The 26,365-nt window shown below is 37.6% G+C and overlaps 1 protein-coding gene and 1 long non-coding RNA gene across 2 annotated transcripts; one reads left to right on the forward strand and one right to left on the reverse strand.

Annotated features, from left to right (window-relative positions):
- Positions 1 to 8,912: 8,912 nt before the first annotated feature.
- On the reverse strand, positions 8,913 to 26,296 carry LOC122021580. Its single transcript, XR_006122579.1, has 3 exons — positions 26,174 to 26,296; positions 9,401 to 9,484; positions 8,913 to 9,122 (listed from the first exon to the last, which is right to left on the reverse strand). It is a non-coding gene; the product is annotated as an uncharacterized LOC122021580 (long non-coding RNA).
- LOC122021579 (basic leucine zipper 4-like) lies at positions 11,046 to 11,678 on the forward strand. The gene has a single exon (XM_042579702.1). It carries the CDS (start codon positions 11,103 to 11,105, stop codon positions 11,619 to 11,621), a length of 519 nt encoding a protein of 172 aa, XP_042435636.1. The 5' UTR covers positions 11,046 to 11,102; the 3' UTR covers positions 11,622 to 11,678.
- Positions 26,297 to 26,365: the final 69 nt, after the last annotated feature.

The raw sequence follows: 26,365 nt of genomic DNA on the forward strand, positions 1-26,365 counted from the left end.
ACACTGAGAATTTAATGTACAGAAGACCAACAAACTTTGGACAAACTAGAATGAGAGAATACAGTTTTCATGTCGGTCATAAGATTTTTACTAACAAACACTGGATTACTGACAAGTTGGTGGTGTAAATTTATTGTAAAACTGATTGTAAATTTATTATAAATCCCATAAATTTTACCTAGGTGGTGTAAATATTTTGTAATACTACTGTAAATGTCTTGTCAAGCTACTACAGGGCATAACAGCTAATATTGAGTAGCTGCTACACATTGTGGCAGTTATTCGACAATAACTGCTACAACGTGTAGCAGCTACATGGTGTAGCAGTCAAGCGGCAGCACATTATGAAGATGGCAAGTCCACCTTATAGTAGCTAACTATCCATGTAGCTGCTACAACATCTAGCTCCCGCTTGATAAGTCATTTTTATAACAGCTATATTTTCAAAGACATATTACCCCTAAAAATAATATTGTTATGTATATCAACTTGGTAAAAAATAATTTGAAAATTTTTTAATCAGCAGTAGCAACTACAATGTTGTAGCAGCGAATCGATAGTAGCTGCCACACGTTGTAACAACTACAACATAAAGTATAACACTATAGAGTAAATGTTACACGTTGTAGCAACTAATCCGTAGTAGCTGCTACAGTGTATAACATATTATCGCCAGTAAATGCTACAGGGGATAAATACATAATGCGGGATTACAACGTGTAGCAGTTTATCGGTAGTAACTGCTCCACGTTGTATTCACTAATTTTTTTTATAAGTGTGTAGGCACGGTAGGGCTAGTAATATTTTCGATTGAAACATTTTAAGCTGTGACACGTTGTAGTAGCTTTTGTACCTTAGGTGCACGGAAGAATTTAATGTCTGATGGTTGGTTATCTTTGTCTTTACTATATGTATTATGATCTTATCTTTTCCCATGTGTTAAAGAGTTGTGGTGAGTCTTTTGATGACCCATGGTATCGAAAAGACGCTTCTGTTTGACTAGTCTTTATCAAGAGTTAGGGTTGCTTGAGCCTCTTTTCCTATAAAGCGGCTATTAACCTAACAGACTCTTTCACATTACTTTGCCTTTGGTCCACATTATAGCTCTTTCATTATCATGTCTTGCTTTAGCAAGAAGACGAAACCCACTCTGGGTGATGTTAAAGAACCCCCTATTGAAGAGGATTCAAGCTCTACGTCTTCTTCCCTTGAAAGATCATCTATATTAGTAAACTCGTCTGCTTCTCGGTTTGTATTATCTATTCTTCTTGTATTTTATATATATATATATATATATATTTCCTTTGAATCAAGAAATTTTTTAAATAATCGTAACAGGTATCTCAGTCTAGCCATAGAACATCATATTGTGTGTGGTTATACTAAGATTCTCACAAAACAACGGAACCAGGCGACGAAGGAATTAGAAACTTTCCTTTTTCGAGAGAAAAAAAACCAAACTGAACTTGTGCAACTGCGACGACAACTGTCCCATGTCAATGGGGCGTTAGAGGTTGCTATAAATCAAAAGAATGAGTGAAATATCACTCTTTGTGAAGCTCAGCCTCACATCTCGCTAGCGATGCTGCCCTTCTACGAGAGAAAAAAAATTTAAACTGGATTTGTCCAAGTGCAACGATAACTATCTCAATTTAATGTAATATTAGAGAATGGTATAAAGCAAATGATTTTAGCATTAGTGTGTGTATTAACTTTTTGGCTTAAGATTATGTTTGTCTTATGTTATTATCTATGTTTAATATAATAATATTATTCTATTCATGTATATCAAACCCAACTATAGTCTCCAAGTCATCTTCGTTTACGCTCAACAAGCTGTTAGTCTGTCAATCTCAGTTTTTTATTTAGATCACATAAATGAGCTTCTACACGTTTTATCAATTAACCTATAATTAATTAGAAGCTGTTACATGTTATAACTGCTACTGCAGCACATTGTAGTAGCTAATTGTTCAAAGCTGCTACACTGTGTAGCAGTTAATACGGATTAGCTACTACACATTTACGAAGAAACTACAGATACGTAGCTGTCACATCGTGTAGCAGTTTTTACGGATTAGCTGCTACAACGTGTAGTAGCTAATCCAAAGTTAAGAGCTACCACAACATGTAGCAGTTACTGGTGATTCAACTAACAAGCCCTACTCTCTATTATAAATTCTATGGTCAGTTATTTATTGTAAAAATAATAAATTTTGTAAACACTTCAATTAATTAATTATGGTGATCTACGGCATCTGGTCCATTGATCCGTGACGTCCATAGAATGACCACTCATAGCTATCATTTATGAGAGGTATGACTAGTCATACCAGCCATAAACCATGACTTGTGAAGAATTAAAAAACCTACTTTGTCAGAAGCCCAGCTGTGGATGCTTGAATACAACTATTCCTAGATTGAATACTAAGCGTCCCTGTTTTCCTATATAACAAAGGTAGCCAGGCTCATTTCATGACATCCAAAGATAAAATGAGTATCTTATAAATGGATTCGCGGCATTTTCTCCACACCACCTTCATTATTTCTTTCATGGCATCTAGTCTACATCTTCAAGTATTTCTTGCTCTGGAAGCGGGAAAGAGAAAGCGGGCATGTTGCCTTCCACAATCTAGTGTATGTTCCCATATTCGTAAAGAAATTTCTCTAATGCGAACATCATTGTCTGAGCCGGATCAACATACGTGTCTGAGTTTAGGCCGCTCACAGAGTAGTCTAAAATCTGTACAATTTCCTGTGTGCGCAACAAAGAGCCTCGGGAATTCATTGAGGAATCCTCATGGAGTAACCATAAGATTCTGGCCTCGACGAACTTTCCCATCCCTGAGCAAATGGCATGAGGGAAATGTAATCTTTAATTGATAATATTATATTTACTATGTAATCTCTGTCATATTGACAATAAATGTATTATTCCAATTTTATTTATTAGCTATGTTGTGATATGAGGACGCGGTAAATTAAAATGGACTCATGAAGTATTATCAAACTCACGAACAAGGAATATGAGGTCCACTTTTTAGCAGCCATAATGTGGTAGCTACTACACCCATGTAGCAATGAGTGGAGTGGGTGAAATTTAATTATAGTTAAGTTGATGACGTAGCAGTTACGAGTCTGCAACAACATATGACTTCATGTTATAGCAGATATCTATCCAGAGTTGCTACAACACAGAGAGAGGCATTATACAAGACATCTCAGATCATTAATAGAATAATAGCATAGAAATCGGAGTAGTAGGAGAAATTCTATCAACGTGTAGCAGCTTATCAATAGTAGAAAATGCCAATACCATCTTGTTGAGCGTAAACGAAAAAAGACTTGGAGACTATAGTTGGAGTTGATATACTTGAATGGAATAATATTAATATTCTAAATAAAGATAATAATATAATCATCTCGAAATAGATCTTAAGTCAAAAAGTTAATACAAATACTCAGGATTTTCCTGTCAATATAATAGAGGTATTCTCTGGATTGTTATCAATGTACGCTTTAGAAGGTAGTATTACATCCTGCCTACTTACAGAGGATTGGTGTATAGCGCCCCTACCTCAATTAACATATGTTTTTCCTTATATTAATTAAATAGATCATTTATAATCACAAATAAAAATAATATAGTAGGATGAGAGAGAAATGACTTACCAAGTAACTGCTCTACGTTGTAGCAATTTTTTGTCCAAGTAGTTGCTACAACGTATAGCAGCTGAATTTCCTAGTAGCTGCTCCACGTTGTAGCAGCTAATGGTCCAAGTTGCTTTAACATTGTGTTGTAGTTAGGACGTGTACATTGTAGCATAAATCTTTGATTGTTCCTAGAATGAACACTCATAGCAGCCATAACTCATATGACTAGTCATAGCTGTTATAAATCATGACCCGTGACTACTTGTATAAAGCACCTCTCTTCTGCTTTGTCAGAAGGGCAACTGTGGGTTTGTGACAACACCTATTCCCAGATTTAATAGTAAAGTGCCACTGTTTTCCTGTATAATAGAGGGTCGCAGCGTTCATGACATCCAAAAGAAAACAAATAGCTTATTCATGGATTGGCGACATTTCCTCGACACCACCTTCGTCATTTCCTTCATGTCATCCTCTATAAATCTTGAAGTGTATCTTGCTCCCAAATGGGGAAGGACAAAGTGGTCTTGTTGCCTTCCACCGTCTAGTGAAAGCTTCCATGTTCGTGAAGAAATTTCTTTAAAGCGACCACTAGCGTCTAGGCCTGATCAACATACGTGGATGAGGTTAGGTTGTTCATGCAATGGTCGAACTTCTTGCCAAAATCATGTGTTCGTGACGAAGAGCCTCTGCAATGCCCTCAGGAATCCTCTTGGAGTAACTATAGGATGCTCGTCTGTACGAATTTTTCTCATCCCCCACCATATGACATAAGGGAGATGGAAAATAACACATGGTGTATGGTGTTTAGACCACTGAGTACGTTGATCAAGGGTGATCGCTCATGGTGAATACTATGGACGCAACTCGACCAATACAAAAATGACACAACATGTGATAACAATGTGAGCGCTCATAGGGGTTCTGACCACTGCGTTCAATATTAAACTTATGATGCAATTGAAATGTAATTTTATTCACAATATTTTGTCAATAAAGATATAAATGTAATTTATAGCTGCTACATCTTGTTTTCTTGCACGTAAGTAGCTGCTACATTATGTAATAACTACTGCCAACTAGTTGTTATGATTATTCTGATTTCTGTGCGGTAGATGTTAAAGCATACAAATTTTTTTCGTTTATCATTTGTAACAGCTAATCCGTAGTAACTGCTATACGTTGTGTTAGCACACATCTCGAGAGCAGCTGCTCAATGTGTAGCAGCTAATCCACAGTAACTGCTACACGATGTGACAGCTCACGTGTCTGGAGTTTCTTCGAAAATGTGTAGAAGCTAATCCATAGTAACTGCTACACAGTGTAGCAGCTACTCTTGAGAAGCTGCTAAAAATTGTAGCAGCTTCGGACAACTAGCTGCTATAATGTGCTACAATAGCTGCTACAACATGTAGTAGTTTGTAAGTAATGATAAGTTAACTGATAAAATGTGTAGAATCTCAATTTAAGTGGATATAAATAAAAAATTGAGATCGACAGACTAACATCTTGTTGAGCGTAAACGAAGAAAGACTTGGAGACTATAGTTGGGTTTGATATACATGAATAGAATTATATATTAATATGATTTACGATACAACATACATGCCCTGGAATTCCATGGTTTCCAACAGATTGGATGGTCGCTTTAATAGTTGTTTCAGTGCCTTAAGGAGGTATCGGATTGTTCCTCCCACCTCAACTAGGGGTGTGTGGTTGAATAACACCCCAGATAGTAACATCTTGTTGAGCGTAAACGAAGAAATAATTGCTACACCTTCTAGCAACTTCGTCATTTCAAGTTAGTTGCTACAAGGTGTAGCAGTTATTTGTCGAAGTAGCTACTACAATGTGTAGCAGCAAAACAAAGGCACTGCAGCAGCATAAATAATTTTAAATAATTTTTTAGCAAGTATTTTTAAGATTAATATCTGCTAGAAAATGTAGCTAGTAAAAAAATGACTTACCAAGCGGCTGCATGCTATAAGTTGTAGCAGCTACATGGAGAGTTGGCTGCTACAAGGTGTAACAGTTACCTGTCGAAGTAGCTGTTACACATTGTAGTAGCTACTTGGGCAGTTAACTGCTACAAGAGGTGTAGCAGTTAACTGTTGAAATAGTTGTTATAACTTATAGCAGCAAAGAAAAGTTCAAGTGGCTGCAGGCATTTGTAGCAAGCGTCGATCTTACACGTCGTAGAATAAATCCTTCTTTCCTTCTACGACCATCATTCCAAGTTAGCTGCTACAAGTTGTAGCAGCTATAAGTTGTAGTAGCTACGAAGCAGTTGCTACAACGTTTAGAAACTAAGCAAAGGCGCTGCATCAATAAAAAATAATTTCCAATAATTTTTTACCAAGTTGATATACATGAACCTACAAATATTTGTAGGGGTAATATCTGCTAGCAAATGTAGCTACCAAAAAAATGACTTATCAAGTGGCTACTTCACATTTGTAGCTGCTACAACATGTAGCAGCTAACGCGCAGAAGTGGTTGTAGCCTGCAAGTGTTTGTAGTCGACATCATCCTTGCACGTTATAACATTAATCCTTCTAATATATATATGTCATAATGGTGGGGAATAACAACTTAAAATGTAACGAATTACCATTGAGAATGGAAAGAGGTGGTAAGTTCTTACAACAGCTATGAGATTGAAGACGCCGGTGAAACTTTCCTGACGGGAGCGCAAGGTCCGACGGACGACGGAGACGATGGAAGCAAGAGAGAGAGAGCGACAAGGGAGATTTTAATTTGAGAAATTTCCAACGCAGAAGTTTTGAGTAGAAGGCGGAAGGGGAGAGAGAATAAATGACATTTTTTTGTAGCGAAATCAAGTTGGCAACGCCACATCTACGCGTCGCTCACAGTCGCGCACAAAGCGTCGCTTAGCATATCAAATCTGTATATATATATATAGAGAGAGAGAGAGAGAGAGAGAAATGATATCATGCACATCTTATCCTACACACCTCGTGAACACCTAATTTTTTTTCGATTTAAATAATTTTATGCTTAATAATATATTCTAACTCCTAAATTCTAAAAGCAAAATCTTATCAACATAATCGGGAGCTTAAAAAAATATTGTTTTGCATGCTCTGAGGCACCCTCATGACAGCCTGCTCACTTTTGGTGAGGGGTGGCACTCGCAAAAAAACATTGATATTTTTATTTATTTTTAAAATTTTTAGTTGTGCTAGTAAGATTTTATCTTTAGGATTCAGAAGTTGAGTTATAGTATTAAGCGCAAAAAAAATCAAATTGAAAAAATATGTTAGGGTTCGGAGTTTATGCATAAGATTAAGCAAAAAAAAAATTAATCAAAAAAATATATTGGATGTGCACGATGTATGCAAGATAAGGAGTATGGATAACGAAACTATATATATACATTGTGCACACAAGATATTAGCTACGTTTTTATTTATTTTTAATTTTTTAAAATTTTGGATTAAAAAATATTATGCACCCTAAATATTATACCCTAAATCCTAAATTTTAAATCTTAAACCCTAAAAAAATTGCACACCTTAAATACTATACCCTAAATACTAAACCCTAAATTCTAAACCCTAAACTTTTTTTAAAAAAAATACACACCCTAAATACTATATATTATAGGGTATCAAAAATGAACCCGACCCGACGACCGAACCCAAGTCGACATGAAAAAAATCAGGTTCGGGTTGGACATTTTCGAGTTTGGGTTGGAGGGTTAAAAATTTTCGAGTTAGGTCGAATTCGGGTTGACCCAAGTTGACTTAAATATAGGGTTTATGTATATTAATATCATGTTTGTATGATAATAATGGAGTACTGAGATAAAAGTGAAAAATTATAAAAAAAAATAGCAAAAAAAAACATTCTGAATCATATTTTCGGATTATTTGAGTCAGGTTTGGATTCGGATTTATGGGTTTTGAGTTGAACTCGGGTTCAAGTCAGGCTCGGATTGGGTTAAAAAAAAATTAACCTGACCCACCCGAATTGACACCCTTGATATATTATACCCCGTGAGCATTTAATTTTTTTTATTTTTTTTTGACTTGAACACTTGACGCACTTCGAATCAACATGATATCCTTTTTTTTTATTTTTTTTGGCTTGAATCCAACCCCCAAATCCAAAAGGTAAAATCTAATTGGTTTAACTCCCATTTTAAAAAAAACTCTAATAACAATTGACGCACCTGACATTATATCATTTTTGATATGCTGCACCCCTTACCTAGCACATTTCGTGTATTTTTATTTATATTTGATACTATAACTTAATCTCTAAATTCCACAGACAAAATTTGATTTAAAAATAAATGGAAAATAAATTAATACTATATATATATATATACACCCCTGTTAGGGCACCTCAATCGAATGATCTTTCGAGATCGTTGTGACCCCTGTTACAGCACCTCAAATGGACAATATGAACTGTGGCCGCACCAACTCCCCCTCTCATTGGAATACCATATGGAAAGAATGGAATCAATCATAAACACAAGAATGCATCAAAACCACAGTCGGTCTGGTTGCAAATTGATCATGATGTCCAAAATCAATATATAATTTATTTAAGAAACGGCGATACTATCTATGATCCATGATGCTATCTCTGTGGTATCCCTTAAGTTGCTAGAACAAGAGCATAATCTCACATCATGACCTTCCACAATATACATATACATATATATTGGTCTCCCAAGAATCGAATGGGTAGGTCAGTGCCTTTAAAAGGAAGAAATGGAGTCAAAATGTGACATAAAGATGCCCAAAGTTTGTTGTTCTGGTGTTCCAAAGAGGGCAGGAAAGAAGTGAAAGTCGTGGACATGTGTCGACCACAGCAGCGAGAAATATATCCTTCCCCTCGCGATGATCCTTTCAGCGGTCGCCCCGTGGGCAAGAACATGTTATGGAAAAACAAAGACAGAGAAATCTTGGCAGGGATCGCAAGCCAAAGTAATCACAAAGATACGTTTGCCCTCCATCCAAGCAATGGATAGAGATTTTTGAAAATTTGAAATTACACAATCATTTGTCCTGAAGGCTAGGAATTGGATGAGTGGCATAAATCTCTACAAATCAGACATGGATGGAGATAGTTTGACAATAAGAGAAAAGCAGATATCTGTGGCTGTAGATGGGTTTTTTTTCCTCGACTCTCATCCAGAAACTAATAAAATGGAATTTATGAGGACCACGAGTCGAAGCATACGAGACAAAATGATGCATTGAGAGAAAGTGTAAGATACCATCAGCTGAATGCCTAATAATGCAAATGGTGATGAACACACGCACAGTGGAGTTTCTGTTCATCTACTTGTTCAACCTCAACTTTCCAACAAGAGGAGCATCGTTAAATGGCGGAGTCAGAAAATTACTATAAGGCTCTTGCTCAGTTTTTGCAAAGAAGTTGAAACAGATACTAGTGTTTCTTCTCTTCTAGCGGCATCTTAGGCTACTAATCAGCTGCAAAACAAAATCAGACAAACCGTCTGAGCTTTTGCAGATGGAATTTATTCTATACAAAGACCTCTGTTGCAAGAATTATTGGCTGACCCTCAAAGCAATTTGACAATTATAAAATCAATGGCATTTCAAAGGCATGCATTTTAATGGGGATCATTGTCAGATGCTAAAGTAAAAGAAGACTGGCAAAGTCACTAGGTAATGTATTTAACCCACCAACACACCAACATATGAAAAAACTTATAATTTAATTTCTTCTTACCATTCATTGAACTTACTTGCCAAACCTGCACATATTTGTCCGATGACGAAAGAGGTTACTCTTATTGTAGCACCATTTCCAGAAGGGAGAAGATTTGATCCTGCATGTAATGCGGTCAAATCAGTTTGAATAATATGAAATTCAATTTCAAAAAAAAAAAAAATACTACCATGAATCCAAACTTATCCAAAGTGAGTATGATGACAAACAAAAGTCCTCTTATAAATCAGGCAGTCAACAGATTCAAGAGTATGATGATAAGAGTAGCAGACACTTGACATTCTCTGAAACAATCTATACTTATATCGAGCAGTCATCAGATTCAGAGTGTGAGGATAAGTCACAGAAAAATTTTAATTGACACCAGAAACAATCTAATATGTAAAACTTGGCAGTGATCCCAAGGATAAAAAATATTATGGTGATGTCATGAGTTATCCCACATGATCAACAAATGATAGTCCTAATATAAGTTAGGTGGATTCCGCCGGTTCAGATTTTTGAACAATCAGTCGCCGGGAATTTTAGAACTGATGCCACTAGAAATTATTTTGTATTTTTTTTTAGTGTATAGGTAATTACACAATGATTACCTGCGCAAATAAATTGAACCGATGGATAAGAAAGATGATCTGAACAGAAGAAAGTAGGTAAACTAGGAAATTATGATACATGAATCTCAACAAAAATATATACAAATAAAAAATCAATAATGAAAGGATTTGTGCTTTACAAGTATGCAGATGCAAATATAAAAACCATTGGGTTGCACTTTGAAGTTTGAATATTAGATGTTAAAAAATATCGATAACCTTGTCGAGCATATAAAATTAAAAAAAGATAAGAAAAGAAAAGAAAAATGCAGCGCCATTAGGAGAAACTCCTTTATGTAGTTTTAAATGGCTCAATATTTATTTAAGAGACTAGACACTTGTTGCATAATTGTTCGCTCTCTTCAAATTGATGGGGTCCATAATGGTGCATTTGTCACTATTTATTGTTCCTTCACTTTGTAGAAAGAGACTTCCGTTGCATCATCATGCAAATAAAATCATTCTCACTAGATAAAATAACCTAGCACATCTTTAAATTTCAATCTTACCTCCTCTTCGATTGTGTACCCTCTAATGCATAAGCTTCTGACATGCCTGTAAGAGAAATTCTATTTCCTAATACTAATCACTATTAATCTCAGATGTGATCCTTATCTCCCTCTATGGCCAGGACACAAGTTGCATGTATTAGAACTGCCATGATCCATCATTCATAATTCATAAATAAACTAAAAAAGTCATGACGCCAATATCCTGGTACTCCCACTGCCTAGCCAAATGCCTGTCACTGTTAGCCAATAAGAAATTACCTTAATGGTAACAGCACCATGAGGTTGTGATGTTATGATGGTCCAGAATTTGACATCACTGTTTGATGACCATCAGACAGTTTATAATGGTGACCCCATACATAAAAGAAAACGTAAATCCATTAGCTGAATATCTATCAGGTTGGAGAGTAATCACACTGATGTACGTACGTATGTTTTTTCACTCATTAGTAAGGTGTGAAAGTGTTCTAGATAGAACCCCCCTTCTCTACCCAGTGCATTATAAATAAAGCCACCAACCATCAAACTTCTGTCCCCTTCCTTAAACATCCCAACATCTTCATCTTCCTTACCCTCCTTCATTTCTGCCTATTCTAAGCAAAATACCATAATCATGCATTCCGGAGAAGTTGCCAGCATTAGCTACCTTTCACCTTCAAATTCACCTTTCAGAGCCCACTACAATATGCATCAAGACAGTATTACCTCCAACTTTAGCTGTCTGTTTGGACCTCATTTTACTGAACACTTACACACCATGCCAGAGATGCATGGCATGAGCGTTCCCATTTCTTGTCTTGGAATCGGCAGAATTTCAGATGAGCCAGGTGGTGCTGACAAACTAGTCCAAGCTGAAGAAAGGAAAAAGAGGAGGATGATATCGAACAGAGAATCAGCTCGCCGATCACGGATGAGAAAACAAAAGCATCTCGGTGAATTGTACTCACAAGTCATCCGTCTCCGATCAGTAAACTACCAGCTTCTCAATGAGTTAAACAACGTGGTGAGAGAGCGCGATCAGATTATCCAAGAGAATAGCCGCCTCAAAAATGAAGAAACTACGCTTCAAATGAAACTCAAGAGTCTCCCAGCAAAATTTGATTGTTCTCAAGAAGAAGCAGAGATATCTTGATTGCAAGAGATCAGCTACAAAATCTCTTGAACGTTGGACATGTCGTTTTCATGTTGCCGTTTTCACAATTTTTCTCATTTTCACTTTGTGCGGCATCAGCATTAGTCTGTTTTACTGAATTGCATCTAATTTAAATCCCCATCCAGTTATCTATGCAATGATATCAAATATGTCTAACAAACGTCAGTATTGATCCACCACATTAACAGATCAAGATGGTAAGAACAAAGTTGGTTTAACCAAAACAATACAATTCATTTACACAAGCAAGGCGGATGAGTTATTCATTCCAACATATTGATAAACAAATCGAGAGAATATTAAATAACTATGGTTATTTTTAATCACTGGACTACAATAACAACCGATGAATGGTAGCATCCTGATCTCCACAACCCAAAACCTGACACAATGAAGAGACAATGCAATTTTGATCCATGAACAAAGATCTGTGGTTAACAACATCCTTCCATCAACGGAACTCACTCTTGCATGATGAAGTGAATCATTATGAAGCCAAGACTAGTGATGGAAAATGGTCTGATTGCATTATTGAACCAGGTGTACGAGAACAGACGAAAATTTGTCGGATGAAGTGGGTTGCTTTCGGGTCAGATCCTAGATCAATACCATAAAAGTAAAATGTGTTCGTACGATGTTGAGATCTCTTGCTGGTGTAAATCATTAATATAAAGTTTCCCATAACAAGCAAGCACATGAAAGTCTCACCAGAAGCGGCCAAACCGAATTGAATGCTTGGCCTACTTCAAGCTTATTTTGACAGGTTTGTTTGTCTGTTTCAGGTATCATCTTGAATTTTTTTTTTCAGGCATGACAACCATGTCAATTGCAAATGCTCTTTCATGTCCTAACCTGGAGATTTGAAATATTCCCAGAATTGTTGACCCTTCTAAGTTCAAATTGTTGGATCTCTATCCACAATATACCAGAGGGACATTGTTAGACCATTTATCGAAGATTTTAAAAAATTAACTGAATTAAAATTACACAAAATCAATTCTAACTTATCTGTCGAGACAACTAAGTGGATAATCTTAGACTGCCAGCGGGACTGGCTCTGCAAAGCTTCCGGTAGTCCAAGTCGCGGAGTTGATACGGTGTGTAGTAGATTCAAGAGTCGATCATAGAGTTGGGAAGGGAATTCACCGAGTAAGATGTCGAGGTCTGCGCTCAACGCGGTTTTCTTGAAACAGATTCACCCCACCTCCAGTTGTGCTTCGAGGTTCTCTCAGGTCGTCTATTTTCCAGGATACAATGTCAGAATCACGTACACAATCAACCACTGGTTGTTCGTGAGGAATTAAGAATGCACCTGAGTGCTAGCACGAGTAGTTCAGTCGAATGGATGCACAACTGAGAGAGTTTTATGGGAGAATATGGGTGGACAGAGGTTCGCTTCCTACTCTTCCTCTCGCTCTATATTTTCTGCTCAAGATCTGAGCTCCTTATATAGGGGTTGAACCTTTAGCCGTAATAAATGACCGATTAATGGTCATTTATTGTCATTAATTGTCGGTAGTTTCAATTGAATGAATTAATGACCATTATTGTCATTAATTGTCGATAGTTTCAATTGAATGAATTAATGATCATTTATTAACATTAATTGTGAATTAATTGAAATTAATTCATCCGTTTCATCTAAACAGTAAAAAAAGCTTGATAAAATATTGGTTTATTCACTTGGACAAATCTTACCTCGACCGGTCCAGCATTCGATGTGGCAGGTCGTGCTCGCACACGAGTCAACTTTGATTAAGTACAATCTAGGCCCTTGGATTTGCACCCGCCCTTGGATTTGCACCCACCCCTGTGCATAAGAGTCTCTCCCCATGCATATATTTACAACATCAATGCATGTATCATAATTTAAACCAACAATAAAACCAAGAGACTTCAAATGTGGGACTAAAAACTCATGCACAATAGAATCTCTTCGTCTCCACCTCTTTATTTCATTCACATTTCTAATAATCCCCCACATGAATAGAAAACAGGGTATATGATAGCATTCAACAGTTAAGTCTAGTATAGGATAGGTAGGTTTTACCCTTTGAACCTTCCCTTGTAAAGATCTATTTGCATACTGGCTAACACATGATGTCCTTGAACCGTTCTTCCATCTGTGTAAGCATTGACAAATCTCACTCATGACTCTCACTGATACAACTCAGTTCTCATGAATGTGTTCATTTTTAACCATAAACACACTTGGTTCTGTGAGAAGCTCTAAGAATTGTGCCTTCAATTCTCTTTGAAGCGGCTCCACTTCTTTCTCACATAGGTGATCCCTCGAGAGTAATCATCTACTCTTCTTGATCATTAAAAGTTCATCAGCGTACTCTGGTCCGGTCACTGTTTTATTGGGTTATCCCCCACAGTGTGTCTAGTCAGTGCAAATTAGTTGTCCCTTTAAACCTAGTTTTTGAGATCTCCAGTCAACATAGATTAGGTGTCATCTGCACTGATCACTGACAACGACATCAAACTCATTCCTTGTGTTGAGCTTGCAACTAACTCTTTATTTAACCCTTTGGTTAACAGATCCGCTAGGTTATCCTTTAACTTCATATAATCAACAGTGATAACTCCGTGAGGAGTAATTGTCTAATGGTATTATGTCTTCAACGTATATATCTAAACTTACAATTATACAGATAGTTCTGTGCCCGACCAATTAGTGATTGACTATCACAATGTATGCAGATTACCGGCACCAATTTTAGCCATCTTGGAACATCTTCTAAAAATTGTCATAGTTATTCAGCCTCTTCATCAAATTTGTCAAGAGGTATAAATTTAGATTCCATCGTGGATCTGGTTATTACGATTTGCTTAAAAGATATCTATGAAATGACTGCACCTTCCAAAGTAAATACATATCCACTCATAAACTTAGAGTCTTTTATATCAGATATCCAACTCGCATCGTTGTATCCTTCGATCATAGCAAGATATATCGTATAGTGCAGTTCATATTCACGAGTACACCTCAAGTACCCAGTACTCTTGTTATCCTTTTCAGTGCTCAACACTGGGATTACTCGTGTATTTACTCAGTTTACTAACTGCGTAGGCTAAGTCTAGGCATGTACAACTTATCAGGTACATCAGACTTCCAATCACTCAAGAATACTCTATCTGAGAGATACTTTCTCCTCGATTCTTCGATAGATGTTGACTCGTATCTATCGGCGTTCATACTAACATAGTATCACCCTTCAAGAGTCTTGTCCACGCAGTGGGACTAACTAAGAACAAGTCCTTCTACTATTCTAATAATTTTGATTCCTAGAATCACATTAGTTAGACCCATATCTTTCATGTTAAATCTTGAGTTCAACATATCTTTAGTAAATTTGATTATCTTATCATTACTCCTAATGATAAGTATGTCATCTACATATAGGCACAAGATAATATAGTCATTTTGGCTTTCATGTAGACATATTTATCACATTCATTGATTTTGAATCTGTATTCCTTCATGACATTGTCAAATTTCTCATATCACTACTTTAATGCTTGTTTCAAGTCATATAATGATTTCATCAATCTACAAACCTTATTTTTATATCCTGGCACAGAAAACCCTTCATATTGCTCCATGTAAATTTCCTCTTCTAAATTTCTATTTAGAAAGACTGGCTTTATATCCATCTGATGTATTTCTAAGTTCCATAGAGCTACAATAGCCAACAATACTCTAATGGAAGTTAATCTCGACATCAGAGAATACGTATCAAAATAATTAAGGTCTTCTTATTGTCGGTATCCTTTGATTACCAATCTGGCTTTGTACTTATCAATTGTGTCATATGACTTCATTTTCTTCTTGAAAATCCACTTGAAATCTAGTGGTTTATTTCCTGAAGGAAGATCCACAAGTTCTTAAGTATGATTTTGCAAGATAAATTCAATTTCAAATGCAATTGCCTCTCTCTAGTGAGATCCATCAAAAGAGCTTACTGTTTCTGAATAACTATGGGGCTCACTTTCTAATATGAAAGTGATAAAATTCATTCCATAGGATTTTTTCACCCGAGGTCTTTTACTCCGTCTAAGCTTAACCTCGACTGGTTCCTCATAATCTTCTTCTTCATGTGTTTCATATGCCCAGGAGCTAGCATCCTTTCGAGTCATATACGGAAACACATGCTCAAAGAATAAGGCATTCCTCGATTCTATTATCAAATTCTTATGTATATCCGTTATTTATGACTCATACACAAAAAACTGATACGCACTACTGTTATGTGCATATTCAATAAATATGCAATCAACAATCTTTGGTCATATCTTAATCCATTTAGATCAGGTACCAAAACTTTGGCAAGACACCTCATATTCGTAAATATTTATAGAACAGTTATCTTCTATTCCATAATTCATAAGGGCTCTTATCTATTTTCTTCCGGGACACCATATTTAAAAGGTAATTAGATGTTAACACAACTTCCCCCAACATGAACTCTGGCAGTTTAGAGCTTAATAGAAGAGCGTTCATCAACTTATATAAAGTGGGGTTCTTCCGTTTCGAGTTTTGACCATGCTCGACCACATTGGCTTTCACAGTAGCATAAGAGAACAATTTTCTCTCCGAACTCTTGTTGTCCTCTTCAATTCGAAGTCTAACCACGAGTTCTTCCACATTCATATCCTTCTGCTTGTGCTTCAGGTAGTTCTTGAAGTCATTCCAACCAGAAGGCAACTTCTCAATGATAGCAACCACCTGGAAAGTTTCACTCAGAATCATCCCTTCTAAGTGGATCTCGTACAAGATCACCTGAAGCTCCTGGGCTTGGCTGATCGTTGTCTAGGAGTCAACCATCTTGTAGTCCAGGAATCGACCCATAATGAATTTCTTAGCCCCCACATCCTCTATCTTGTACTTCTTCTCCAAAGACTCTCATAGTTCCTTAGTCATTCTCTTCGTGCCATACACAACGTACAGCAAGCCAACAAAACAGTTGAGGATGTAAGTTCGACAAACGAACTCAGAATAAGTCCATGCCTCCACTATACTGATGGTATAAGCATCAGCATCTTCAACATGCTTGGGAGGATTTTCAGTCAAGAAGCAAGCTAGAGATTAAGTGTGGTCAAGTAGAAGAACATCTTCTGCTGCCTCCTCTTTAAGTTTAATTCATTGAACTTCTCTTACCTTTCCCTGGTTGATTGGCACAGTTTCAATCGGGGCGAAGGGGACCTTCATGTGTTGAGTCTATTACATCTCAATACTTTGTTCAGTGTCCATCTCGACAGAACCAAATCTATTTCAAGATTGTTGGACAATCTGTCGGATATTTTGGGGAATTAACTGAATTAAAATTACACAAATTCAATTCTAACTTATCTGTTGAGATGACCTGAGCAGATAATCTCATGTTGCAAACGAGGCTGGTTTTGCCAAGCTTCCGGTGGTCCGAGTCGCGAAGTCGATACGGTGCATAGCAAAATCGGGAATCGATTGCCGAGTCGAGAAGGGAATTCATCAAGTAAGATGCCGAGGCCTGCGATCAGCATTTCCTTGAAACAAATCCCCCCCCCCCTCCGGTTGTGCATCGAAGTTCTCTCGGTTGTCTATTTCCCAGAATATAATGGCAGAACCACGCACACAATCAAGCACTTGTTGTTCGTGGCGAACAGAGAATGCACCTGAGTGCTATCACAAGTAATTAAGTAGAACAAATGCACGACTGAGAGAGTTTTGTGGAAGAACATGGGCGGATAGAGATTCACTTCCTACTCTTCCTCTCGGTCTATATTTTCTACTTAAGATCTGAGCTCCTTATATAGGGGCTCAACATTTGGCCATAATAAATGACCAATTAATGGTCATGTATTGCCATTAATTATCAGAAATTTCAATTGGATCGATTAATAGTTATTTATTGTCATTAATTATCGACAGTTTCAATTGAATGAATTAATGAATATTTATTGTCATTAATTGTCGACAGTTTCAATTGGATTGAATTAATTGAAATTAATTCATCTGTTTCACCTTAGCAGCAAAAACAAATGTGGCAAAATATTTATTTATTCGCTTAGGCAAATCTTGCCTCGATCGGTCCAGCATTCAACATGTGCAGGTCGTGCTCGCACACGAATCAACCTTGGTTTAATGCAATCTGAGCCCTGGATTTACACCCACCCCTGCGCACCTACACGTCAAAGAGTCTCTCCCTATGCATATATTTACAACATCAATACATGTGTCATAATTTAAACCAAGAATAAAGTCAAGAGACTTCTAATATTGAATTAAAAATCCATGCACAATAGAGTCTCTTCGTCTCCACCTCTTTATTTCATTTACATTTCCAACACTTACTTATTTGGCAAGATGGATTGAGCTGATAATCTCAGTAGTCGGTCTGGTTGAATAGGTTGATCGCCAATGTCGTCTGGAGCTATTCAAGTTCGAGTCGGAGAGGGAATTTGTCGAGACGCTGGTTCGCCTAATTGTCGAGTCGGCATGTGCTCCGAGTGCCAAATGAAGTTGATGTTGAAGGCTCGAGATGGACGCTGAACAAACTCGAAGCCTGAGTCCAAGTTACGTGAGAAGTATCGCCCGATAAACAAAGATCACAAATCTTGCAGCGAGGCGGTCTCCTTAAACCAGATTCATCCCCTCTGGCGGTGCTAAGAGATCGCGTTTAGACGTCTATTTCCTAGGATAAAATGGTGAAACCACAGACACAACCTAGCACATATTGACATGGCAAATTAAGCATATATCTGAATGTTATCACAGATATCTGCCAAATGAAAAATTACATGGCAAAATGAAGGAGGACAAATGAGGGGATTAGTATAGAAGAGACTCTCTCTCTATTTGGCAATTGCTCTTCTGTACGAAGAAAATTTGCTCACTTTGTTCTGTGGCAGACTTGCTTCTACCTCTCCTTCATGCTTGCTTATGCTCCCTTATAAAGGAGTGCCTTCTCCTGGGCCGATTCACATGCAAATGCATGTCATCAACCATCACATGTGGGCTTCAACTTACAAGACATGTGTCATGTTTGGTGGCAAGCATGCAAAGCCATGGAACGGCAAGTGGCAATTGGTGTGCATGCACAACCACACGTGGTATACTCATGCAATGTCATATGGTATACACTTGCAATGACACGCGAACATACAAGAGAAAGACTTGTGGCAAATTTGGACTGATTTATGGGCACATTATATATGCCTCCGTTGCGATCCACTATATACAATAACGTTCACATAAGAATCCTTGGGTTAATACAATCCATGTCCTAGATTCACACCCACTCTGCAAAATCAATCAGTTGTAATGTCACTCAATCGATGTGAGACTAATAACTCACAAGTCGTGTTTCCATTCACATTTTTCTAACAATCCCCACATGAATGGAAACAAAGTATGTAATAGCCTTCGGCAGTTGAGTCGTATATAGGATAGATAGGTGTTACCCTTTGAAAATCTATTTGCTCATTGGCTAATCAGTAGATGCGATATTTTTGAAATGTTCTGTCGTTTGTGTAATTATGGACAAATCTCACTCAAGACTCTCCCTGATATAGCTCAGATCTCATGAGTGTGTTTGTTCTTGGTCATGAACACGCCTGATTTTATAAGAAGTACTAAGAATTATACCTCCAATTCTTTTCGAAGCAACCCCACTTCTTTCTCACATAGGTAATCTTTTGAGAGTATTTTCTATTATTCCACTGCAATCATTAAAGCAAGAATGCTTACCCTTCATCTAATCATTAATTCATCGGGTCATTCCCAGTGATTGTCTTTCAGTGCAGTTAGAACCTAAGTGTTGGGATCTCCAGTCAGTATAGATTGGGTTTCCTTTGCACCTATAGTTGGCATCGACACTTACATTAAGCTCATTCCTCATGATAAGCTAGCAACAAACTCTCTATTTAATCCTTTAATTAGTAAATCTACTAGGTTATCAATAATGATAATTCCCGTCGAGAATACGTATATGTCGAGACTTACCATTATATAAATGCTCTATACCCGACCAATTGCAAATTAAATATCACAATGTATACAAATTGTCGACAAAGGTTTCGATTATCTGGAACATCTTCTAAGAACACCATATTTGTCAAAAGTTACAAATTCAAATTTCATTATATATCTAGTTATTATGATTTGCTTAGAAGATTTTCAAGCAATGGTTGCACTTCCTAAAGTGAATATATACCCACTTGTGAACTTAAAGTCTTTTATGTTTAATATCCAATTTACGTTATTGTATTCTTCGATCACAACAGAATAACTCGTGTATTGCAGTCTATAATCACGAGTACACCGCAAGTACCTTAGTACTCTTATTATCCCTTTCCAGTGCTCAACATTAGATTACTCATGTATCTACTCAGCTTACTTACTACGTAAGCTAAGTCTAGTCGTGTACAATTCATTAATACATCAGACTTCTAATCACCTTGGAGTACTCAATCTGTGAGATACTCTCATCTTGATTTTTAGATAGATGTTAACTCATATCTATCAGAGTCCATGCCAATGTAGTATCACTCTAGTTGAATTTCTCAAGAATCTTAACCAAATAATGGGACTGACTAAGAAAAGTCTTTCTGTTGTTCTAAGAATTTTAATTCCTAGAATCACATCAGCTAGGCTCATTTTTTCATATCAAATCTTAAATTCAACATAACTTTAGTGAATTTGATTATCTTATCATTACTCCTAATGATAAAGATGTCATCTACCTATAGACATAACTTGAAATAGTCATATACTTTTCATGTAGACGTATTTATCATATTTATTGATCTGAAATCCACTTTCCTTCATGGCAATATCAAACGTTTCATATCATTATTTCGTAGTTTGTTTCAAGTCATATAGTGACTTTACTTATTTATAAACTTTCAGGTTGCTCCATGTAAATTTCCTCTTCTAAATCTTCTTTAAGAAAAGCGGCCTTTACATCTATTTGATGTATGTCCAAATTCCATAGAATGGCAATAGCTAACAAGACTCTGATGGAAGCTATTCTTGAAACCAAAGAATACGTATCAAAGTTGTTGGTGCAACATCCCTCAGGTCAAGGTTGACCTGGTTGACCAAGCTTGAGTCTTGGTTTGGGTTTCGATGTTTGACAATGCAAGGTTGATTGAAGAAGAGTCAAGTAGGTCAAGGATGACCGGATACTTGACTGGGAAGTCCTAATGAGTGAAGCTAGGCAGGAGGAAAATCCTGGTGAGTGAAGTCAGGTGAAAGACCTAGTGAGTGAAGCTAGGCAGGAGAAAAATCCTGGTGAGTGAAGCCAGGTGAAAGACCTAGTGAGTGAAGCTAGGCAATTGGGAAAGTCCTGGTGAGTGAAGCCAGGCAAGAGAAATCCAGATGGGTCAAGGATTGACCAGACATCTGGTGAGAGTCCAAGTAGGTCAAAGGGATTGACCGGATACTTGGCACGAGGAAGAAAAGTCCAAGTAGGTCTTAGGGAGTGACCGGATACTTGGCAAGAACAGAAAAGTCCAAGTGGGTCAAAGGGATTGACCAGACACTTGGTGAGAGAGTCCTAGCTGGTCAAGGGTGACCGGATGCTAGGTCTTATGTACCAACAAGTCATGGTTGACTAGATGTTGGTTTAGGGGGCTTTGGACTTGGTTTTGGGCAAAAACCAAGATCTGGATTGATCAGCCGATTGATCCAGCAGGTTTGGATTGATTCGTGGATCGATCCAGCAGATCTGGATCGATCAGTGGATCGATCCAGAAGATCTGGATCGATCGGCCGATCGATCCGGTGAGTCCCCGCGAACAGAACCCCTCTGGATCAATCGGTGGATCGATCCAGAGGTCCCAATCGATCAGTGAATCGATTGGGACGCTGCTGCTTCGCGCGATAAGCGCTGGATCGATCCGTGGATCGATCCAGGCGTTTTTCCAGAGCACAGAGGCGCTTTGGATCGATTCGTGGATCGATCCAAAGCCTCCCCGATCGATTGGGAGCATTCCAATCGATCGGGATTCGACCGTTAGCGTCGATTTAAGCTGCAGGCGTTCATTTCCTTCGGCATCTCTTCACGGTTTTCATATCAGATCTCTCGCCAGCTTCTCCACAGCGCTCTCAAAGCTCAGATCGCCAGTTCTTGAAGGATCTTGGAGGTTTTCCAAGTCAAGAGGCGGATCAAAGACAAGGAAGAAAGCTAGGGTTAGGGTTTCTGCACTCATTGTAAGCTTGTATTTCATTACCTTTCCCTTTCTTCTTGTATTGTGAGTCTTGTAGGGCTTCTCCGCCTTTGGTAGTTACCATAAAGGAGAGTTTTATTAGTGGAGGGTGCGTGAGTAGGTGTGGATCCTTGGACTAGTCACCTCTTGTGAGGTGGATACCAAGTAAACCAACCGTGTTAGCGTTGTATGCTTTTGTTTCTGTATTTTCCGCTGCACATCTTCGAAGAAACAAGCAACGTCAACCACGAAGCACGCAACGAGCTATTCACCCTCCCCTCTAGCTACTTTTCGGTCCCAACAAAAGTAACCAAGGTCTTCTGATTGTCGGTAACTTTTAATTACCAATCTAACCTTGTACTTATCAATCGTGTCATCTGATTTCCTATTCTTTTAGAAAATCCACTTGCAACTTAGTAGTTTATTTCCTAGAGGAAGAGACACAAGTTTTCAGGTGTGGTTTTGTAAAATAGAGTCAATTTTAGATGCAACTGCCTCATTTCATTGAGGTCTCTCAGAACAGCTTACTGCTTCTAAATAACTTTAGAGATCACTTTCTAACGCGAAAGTGATAAAATCCATTCCGAATAATTTTTCCACCCGAGCTCATTTACTCCATCTGAGTTCAACGTCAACTGGTTCATCTTCTTTTTCTTCTTCTTGTGTGTCATGTCTGTTTTAAGGAGTTAGCTTCCTCTTAGGTCTTATATGGAAACACATATTCGAACAATGAGGTATTTCTCGATTCAATAATTGAGTTCTTATGTATCTCCGATATTTGAGATTTAAACACAAGGAAACCTATAAGTACTGCTGTTATGTGTATATCCAAAAAATATGCAATCAACAGTCTTTGGCTCTATCTTAATCCTCTTCGGATCAAAATCAACACTTTGACAAAACACTCCCATATTTACAAGTATGTGTATGATGGTCGTCTTCTAGTCCACAACTCATTTGAGCTCTTTTCTATTTTCTTTCTGAGCACCTTATTTAAAAGGTAATTAGCCATGAGCACAGCTTCCCCCATATTTGCTCTATCAGTCCAGAACTCAATAGAAGAGCATTTATTATCTCTTTCAGAATATGATTCTTTCACTCAATAATACCATTTTGATGAGGAGAATAGGGAGTTGTTGTTTTGTGTCTAATTCCTTATTCAGCACACAACTCAGTGAACGGTGATACAAATTCACTGCTTCGGTAACTTCGAACTACCTTAATTTTCCTATTAAGTTAGTTTTCAACCTTACTCTTAAAGAGAATAAATTTCTCTGAAACTTCATCCTTACTTTAGAGAAAATATACATATACCATATTTTGTGTGATTATATATAAAAGTAATGAAGTGTTTATTCCCATCATGTGTCAGTGAACCTTTAAAATTGCACACGTCGGTGTGAATTAGACTGAGTGGTTTAGTGCTTCTTTTAACGTGTTAAAAGGAAGACCTTATCATTTTTGCTTCAACACAAGTTTCACACTTGTATTCCGAGTTAAAGTGGAATGTAGATATGCTTTGCATGTTACTTAATCTACGTAATACATCGTAGTTAATATGTCTTAGTCTACTATGACACAAACTGGAAGACTTAAGCATATACACAAAAGAGCTTTCAATTTTATTTATCTTAGGCCGAATGGTCATTACGGTGTGCCTAAAGAGTCCATCATTTACATACTCTCTTCCTATAAACATTCCATGTTTGGATAGCACAACCCTGTCTAACTCAAACACAATGTGGAACTCATGATTGCAGATAAGCGATCCGGATATTAGATTCTTTCGAATCTCTAAAACATACAACATCTTGTTCAGAGTTAGCTTCTTGTCAGAGGTAATCTTTAGCACTACTTTCCCTTGACCCTTTATATCCGAGGTTGCTAAATTGTCCATGAACAGCTTATCCCCATCTTTAACTTCTTCAAAGTTATGGAGTAGCTCCTTGTTGCAGCAAACATGTCTGATGGCACCGATATCGATCCACTATTGTTGTGGATTGGAACCTACCAGGTTTACTCCAGAGACCATGACACAGAGGTCTATGTCTGGTTCCTAATTCAGGTTGGGCTCCTGCTTCTTCTTTAATTTTTTACACTCCAAAATTTTGTGACCAACTCAATTACAATTGTAGCATTTCCCAAAGAATTGTTTTTTGAAACTGTCTCCTCTGGGTGTCATATTGGAAGATTTAGGTTCTTCTGTTTCAAGCCTTGATCGTACACAACCACGTTGACTTTTAAAATAGCATAAAAGAATCATTTCCTCTCTGAACTCTTGTTGTCTTCCTCAATTCGAATTCTTTCAATGAGTTCTTCTACAGTCATCTCCTTCCGCTTATGTTTTAGGTAATTCTTAAAGTCCTTACAACCAGAATACGACTTTTCAATGGTTGCTGCCACGTGGAAGGTTTCATTCAGCATCATGCCTTCTGAGTGAATCTCCTGTAAGATCATCTGAAGCTCCTATACTTAGTTGATTACCGACTTGGAGGCAACCATCTTGTAGTCCAAGAAACGATCAATAATGAACTTTTTGGCATCAGCATCCTTCGATTTGTATTTCTTGTCCATAGACTCCCACAATTTCTTTATCATTTTATTCTCACAGTTCACAATGTACAGTGAATTGGCAAGACTGTTGAGGATGTAGTTGCGACATAGGAACTCAAACTCATTCCATTTGTCGACTGCAGTGATGTTTTTCACAACATTTACACCCTTAGTATATTTGGGAGGTTCCTCAGTCAAGATCTGTGTCAAGTTCAATGTGGTCAGGTAGAAAAATATCTTTTGTTATCACCACTTGAAGTTTAACCTAGTGAACTTCTCTGACTTTTCCCATGATTGATTGGAACATTTCCAATTGGGACGGAGGAGGTAGACACAAGTTGAGTTTGTTGCATCTCAACATCTTCTGCCGCCATCTAAACAGAATGAATATATTTTAAGATTATTGGATACAATTTACCGGAGGAACAGTACTTACTTATCTATCAAGATAGCTTGAGTTGATAATCTCAAACTGTCGATTTGGCTGAGTAGGTTGATCGCTAATATTATCTAGAGTTATCCAAGTCCGAGTCGGAGAGAGAATTTATCGAGATGCTGGTTCACCTAGTTGTCAAGTTGGCAAGTGCTTCGAGTACCGAATGAAGCTGATGTCGAAGGTTCGAGACAGACGCTGAACAAACTCAGAGCTTGAGTCCGAGTTACGTGAGGAGCGTCGTCCGAGGAATAAAAACGTTGAGTCTTGTAGCTAGACAGTCTCTTTAAAATAAATTCGCCATGCTTAGCCATCTATTTTCTAAGATAAAACAACGAGATCATGAACACAATCTAGCAAAAATTGACATGACGAATTGAACATATCTTTAAACACTATCACATATATCTATGAAATAAAAAATTATACGATAAACTAAAAGAGAACAAATGAGAGGATTACAGAGAAGAGACTCTCTTCTCTGTTTCACAATTGCTCTCTTCCTTCTTCTGTATGAAGAAAAATTTGCTCGCTTTGTTCCGTGGCTCACAGACTTACTTCTGCCTCTCTTTCATGCTTGCTTATGTCCCCTTATAAAGGAGTGCCCTCTCCTGGTCCGATTCACATGCAAATGCACGTGTCATCAACAATCACATATGGACTTTAACTTGCAAGACATGGGTCATACTTGGTGGCAAGCATGCAAAGCCATGGAACGGCAAGTGGCAATTGGTGTGCACGTACAATCACACGTGGTATGTTCATATAATGCCATATGACATACACGTGTAATAACATGTGAGCATTAAAGAGAAAGATTTTTGGTAAATTTGGACTGATTTATGGGCACATTATATATGCCACGGCCATGATCCATTGCATGCATAACATTCACACCAGAATCCTTGGATTGGTGTAACCCGGATTTTAAATTCACACCTCCTCTGTATAATTAAACTAATAACCCACAAATCGTGTTTGTATTCACATTTTTCCAACCCAAATAGTTGAGATTAACTAAGTTTTCAGCCAATCCTATTTTCTAGAAGACAACTTCTTAGTCCTCTCCTACATCAAAAAAAAAACTAGTTTGCACTAAATCTGATTTGTACATTTCAACGCTTCCATTCTTCCTGAACAAAGTTCACAATTTTTCACAATGCAAGATAATAGAACTCGATGAATGCAAAAAAAAGCAAGGAGATTCAATGCAGCGACACTTGCACTACATTAGCACCCCAAAAACCCTAGAAATTCTAAGCCGCAAAAAGTAAGCGACACATGCACCAGAAAGGGGCGATTGCTTGATAGACGCCAAAGTTGCAGACCATGAACGGACCAAAAACTCTACCTGAGAGCAAGCGATTGCGGATGTGTTCCGAGGAAAGAAAGCTTCTTGCGAATCCTTCGCTACTCGTCTTTGGTTTGTGGTGAGAACCGAGCACGGGCTGCCTCGTTAACGATGCTCCGGCACGAGAGAAGCGGTGCATTACCATCTAAACCATTTTTAAGGTATTGTTTCCGCTGAATACAATTATCTTAA

The sequence above is a fragment of the Zingiber officinale genome, chromosome 9A, assembly GCF_018446385.1.
Source record: "Zingiber officinale cultivar Zhangliang chromosome 9A, Zo_v1.1, whole genome shotgun sequence".
Classification (NCBI taxonomy): Eukaryota; Viridiplantae; Streptophyta; class Magnoliopsida; order Zingiberales; family Zingiberaceae; genus Zingiber; species Zingiber officinale.